At 41.0% G+C, this 5,130-nt stretch overlaps 1 protein-coding gene across 1 annotated transcript; it reads left to right on the top strand.

Moving 5' to 3' along the window:
- Positions 1-2,255: 2,255 nt before the first annotated feature.
- On the top strand, positions 2,256-2,900 carry LOC141632892 (putative mitochondrial protein AtMg00860). Its single transcript, XM_074445397.1, has one exon. The coding sequence runs from the start codon at positions 2,256-2,258 to the stop codon at positions 2,898-2,900; it is 645 nt and encodes a 214-aa protein (XP_074301498.1).
- Positions 2,901-5,130: the final 2,230 nt, after the last annotated feature.

The raw sequence follows: 5,130 nt of genomic DNA, 5'->3' as shown, positions 1-5,130 counted from the left end.
CTGGCCTTATTAGGCTGATTGGGGCAACCAGAGTCCGGGCAAGTATAGTTATTATTTGACAGGAGAAGAACACCAGAGGATAAATAAGCTGTTAAGGTCCAGGAAGAAAAGCCTGATAATGATATTAAGATAGCTTGATGGAACTCTCCAGCAAGACGGCTGATCAGCAAGCAAGCAAGACAGCTATACACATGCCCTATCATCACGGAAGACCAAGTCCAACTCTAAGAATAGTATATTTCCACGTACCAGATCGTGCAAAGGAATATAAGCCAAAGTTTGTTGAAGAAGAATGGGTCAAGCGGATAAATAGGAAATGTGCCCTATTTTCTAGCTAACAACTGAAAACGGTCAAGAAGAACGTTGGGTGGCATCCAACGTTAATTTTTGAAGAGTATAAATAGAACTATTGAACGTTTGTAAAGGAGATACGTTTTTTCTCATTATTCTCTACTGAATACTCATACTTACATACAAGATTTGTAATCGGCTTATCAAAGGAATACAATAACACTATCTATATTTAATCTCCATCTATAATTCTTCTATAATTTTATCCCTAATTTACAGAACTAGATACCCTTTTTTCACAATAATTAGGCCTGATCCCTTCAGGAAGAATCCTTCTAAAACACTTACAATGTGAGATAAGTGAGAAGTCTGAGTAAATGATTGCTAGGTTCTTAGAAGGGCTTGATAAGAGCATTGCTACTAAGGTTAGGATGCAACCACTTTGGTCTTATGATGATGTTGTCAACTTAGCACTCAGAGTGGAGAAAATGGGAAAATCTAAACCTGCTACACCTAAACCCAAACCTATCTTTAGACCCTACACTAGTGTTAAAATTGTTGAAACACCTAAACCAGTGTCCTAAACAGGAGGAGACAAGGGGAAGGCATCTATGTTCCTTAAGTCCAACCCACCTCTGACCAAAGAAAAGATTAAATGCTTCCAATGCCAGGGGTATGGCCACTTCAGGAAGGACTATCCTTCCAAGAGAACATTGACAGCAATGGAAGTAGAGGAGTGGGATAGAGAGGGTTCAGTTGAGTATGAGGAGGAGCCAACGGATGAGGAGAGAACATTTGAGGAGGAACCCAACCAGGAAATGGTCATGGCTCACCCTGATACAGGCCATAGTCTGGTTCTATGGAGGGTAATGCACTCTCAACAGGCACCTTTGGAAGAGGACCAAAGATCCCTCATTTTCAGGAGTAGGTGTACTATTCAGGGAAGGGTATGTAACTTGATCATTGATGGTGGGAGCTTCACCAATATAGCATATGTCACCATGGTTAACAAGCTTAACCTCAGTACCCAGGAGCACCCCAATCCTTACAAGCTCAGATGGCTAAACAAAGGAGCAGAGGTCAAGGTGGATAAACAATGGCTGGTTCTATTTTCAATTGGCAATGTTTATAAAGATGAGATCTTGTGTGATGTGGTACCTATGGATGCCTGTCACCTAATATTGGGTAGACCATGGGAATTTGACAAGAATTATATCCACCAAGGGAGGAGCAATACCTATTCTTTCAAACAAGGCAGCAAAAAGATCACATTGACCCCTCTACCACCTAATCAGAAGAACTATGAGAGTCCAAGTGTGACTGATGGACTTAATAGGGTTCTATTTTTATCTAAAGCAGAAATGGTCAAAGAAATGCAACAAGAACAACTTGTTCTAATCTTATTGTCCAAAGAGATTCTTGAGGATGTGGAGCATCAACTGCCAGTAGAGGTTAGGCCATTACTGGAACAATACTAGGATGTCTTCTCTGTTGAACTACCTAGTGGACTGCCTCCACTGTGAGGTATTGAGGACCAGATTGATCTTGTGCCAGGATCTGTACTCTCTAACAGACCTGTATATAGGTGTGATCCTAATGCTATAAGAGAATTGCAAAAGCAAATTAATGAGCTGATGAACAAGGGATTTGTGAGGGAATCCTTGAGTCCCTGTGCTATTCCAGCACTGTTGGTACCTAAGAAGGATGACACTTGGAGGATGTGTATTGATAGCAGAGCCATCAACAACATCACAGTCAAGTATAGGTTCCCTATACCTAGGTTGGATGACATGCTGGATGAGTTAAGTGGTGCCATGATGTTTTCTAAAATTGATCTTAGGCAGGGTTATCACCAAGTGAGAATCAGAGAAGGAGATGAGTGAAATACTGCCTTCAAAACTAAGCAAGGGCTCTATGAGTGGTTGGTTATGCCATTTAGATTGTCAAATGCCCCCAACACTTTTATGAGATTAATAACAGAAGTGTTGAGGCCTTGTTTAGGGAGGTTTGCAGTGGTGTACTTTGATGATATCCTAATTTACAGCAAAACCACAAGAGAGCACTTGAACCACCTTGAGCAAGTATTCCAAATCCTGAGAGGCAGCAAACTATTTGGAAAGTTGGAAAAATGTACCTTCTTGGCTTCTGAGATCAAATTCCTAGGGTACATCATCTCTGGGAGGGAGATTTCTGTGGATCAGGATAAGATTGATGCCATTAAATCTTGGCCAATCCCTAAGAGCTTCACTGAAGTAAGAGCTTTCCATGGTCTTGCTTCCTTTTACAGAAGATTTATCAAAAACTTCAGTGTTGTTGCTGCCCCAATCACAGAGTGTATGAAGAAAGGAGAGTACAAATGGACTGAGAATGCTCAACAAGCATTCAACTTGATCAAAAGAATGCTGTGTGAGGCACCTGTTCTCAGGTTACCTGATTTCAACTGTTTGTTTGAAGTAGAATGTGATGCCAGTGGTTTTGGCTTAGGAGCTATATTGATTCAGGAAAGGAAGCATGTGGCCTACTTTAGTGAGAAGCTAAGTGGAGCCAAGTTGAGTTACTCCATTTATGACAAAGAGTTCTATGCAATTGTCAGGGCTCTTATGCATTGAAGCCATTACCTAAAACCAAAACCTTTCATGCTGCACTCAGGTCATGAAGCTTTGAAGTATATCAATGGCCAGCACAAGTTAAATCACAGGAATGCCAAATGGGTTGAGTTCTTGCAATCCTTTACATTTTCAAGCAAGTACAAAGAAGGGAAGCAAAACATTGTTGCTGATGCACTGTCTAGGAGATATTCATTGCTGACAGCTATGGAACAGAAATTTCTTGGGTTTGAGTTCATGAAAGAGCTATACAAAGATGATCCTGATTTTTATGAAGATTGGTTAGCTCAAACAGAAGGAACTAAGATTCAGGGAACCAAATTCTTGCTGCAAAAGGGTTTCCTGTTCCATGGAAATAAGCTATATGTTCCAAGAGGTTCATACAGGGAACTACTGATCAAAGAAGTTCACTCCAGTGGTTTAGGAGGTCATTTTAGGGTCCAAAAGACTCTGGATATATTGCAGGAGCAGTTTTATTGGCCCAAAATGATGGGATATGTTCAGATAGTGCTAAGGAGATGCTCTATCTGTCAAAAAGTCAAGAGCACATTTCAAGCAGGCCCATACACGCCATTGCCAGTGCCAAACAAACCATGGGAAGATGTGAGCATAGACTTCATAGTGGCATTGCCAAGAACTCAGAGAGGACATGATTCAGTCATGGTTGTTGTTGACAGGTTCAGTAAGATGGCTCATTTCATAACATGTAAGAAAATTGAGGATGCTGTGAGTGTTGCTGAACTTTATTTCAGTCATATTATCAAGCTACATGGAGTTCCAAAGACCATAGTGTTAGATAGAGATGTTAAATTCATGAGTTATTTTTGGAAGACACTATGGAAGTTCCTCAACACCAGATTGCTGTTCAGCACCTCCCACCACCCACAAACAGATAGCCAAACTGAGGTCACAAACAAAACATTGGGAAAAATACTAAGGTGCATTGTCAGCAAGTCATTAAAAGATTGGGATTTGAAACTGCCACAAGCTGAGTTTGCTTTCAACTGGGCTCCATCATCTGCATGTGGTCACAGTCCATTTGAAGTGGTTTATGGGATCAATCCTATGATGCCGTTAGATCTTTCAAGTGTACCTAAGGAAGGAATGAACTATGATGTTAAGAAGAGGGTGGAGCAGATGCTAAAGCTCCATGAAACTATCAAGAGACAAATTGAGAAAGCCAATAACAGGTATAAAAAACAGGCCAATACTCCTATACAACAAAAAGAGTTCATGCCAGGTGACCTTGTATAGATCCACTTAAGGAAGGAAAGGTTCCCAGCTAAGAGAAAGAACAAGTTGATGCCTAGAGGCAGAGGGTCCTTTTGAAGTTATTGAGAAAATTGGTCCAAATGCTTACAAGATAGACCTTCCTGGTGAGTATGGGGTGCATGGAACATTCAATGTAGGAGACCTGAGTCCTTACTATGGTGAGTCTGATGATGAAGAGGGACCAGGCTTGATTTCAATCCCTTTTAAAGAAGGGGAGGCTACAGCAAGAGCTGGATCAGGGGCTCCCAATCCTGACCAAAACACAGACCAGGTCCAGGCAACACCCATTGATCCACCCCAACACAGCTTGCTAAGAGGTTCACCAGGTCCAGTTTTCAGCTGCCAATATGGCCAGCTAGAGCAGGCCTCAACTAAGTCCATCCAGAGTCTCAAAACATCAAAGATCAGCCAAGGAAATAAAAGGGAAAGACAGCACAGAAAACAAGCAAAGAAACAGTCACATGTTGCTGAGAAGAGTTGATAAACCATAAAGCAAACTTTCAATTTTTGGTGAGGCAATTGTGGGACTGTTTTGGAAAGACTACCACTGCTCCTTTTCTCCCCAAAAGCCTGCCGTGGAAAGGATACAAAAAGCCTTGACTTTGCTAACAGCCAATGCAACAGTAACCTGTGCACAAAGAGACAACTGACAGGGACAGCTTCCCATGCTTTATTTTCAGTCTGTCTTTACCCATTGTTGATTATTTTCACCTAGTAACTTTATTTTCCAACTTGTAATATAATTAAGATAGTTTGTACTTATCCTAGATTAAATCTTGGCCCTTGGATTGTTACGTTTCGAGCTGTAACTCAAGAACAAGGTCTATATAAGGACTTGTGTTCCAACTGAAGAAAGCAGATTATTTTGAATGAAAATTAGCGTTGAGACTTCTCTCATTTCTTTCAAACTTATGTTTAAACTGTAATTTGGAACCCTGGACTGGTGATTAACCTGTGGTCT

The sequence above is a fragment of the Silene latifolia genome, chromosome Y (assembly GCF_048544455.1).
Source record: "Silene latifolia isolate original U9 population chromosome Y, ASM4854445v1, whole genome shotgun sequence".
NCBI lineage: Eukaryota > Viridiplantae > Streptophyta > Magnoliopsida > Caryophyllales > Caryophyllaceae > Silene > Silene latifolia.
The sequence above is the reverse complement of the archived record's forward strand: the minus strand, read 5'-3'. Positions and strand labels throughout refer to the sequence as shown.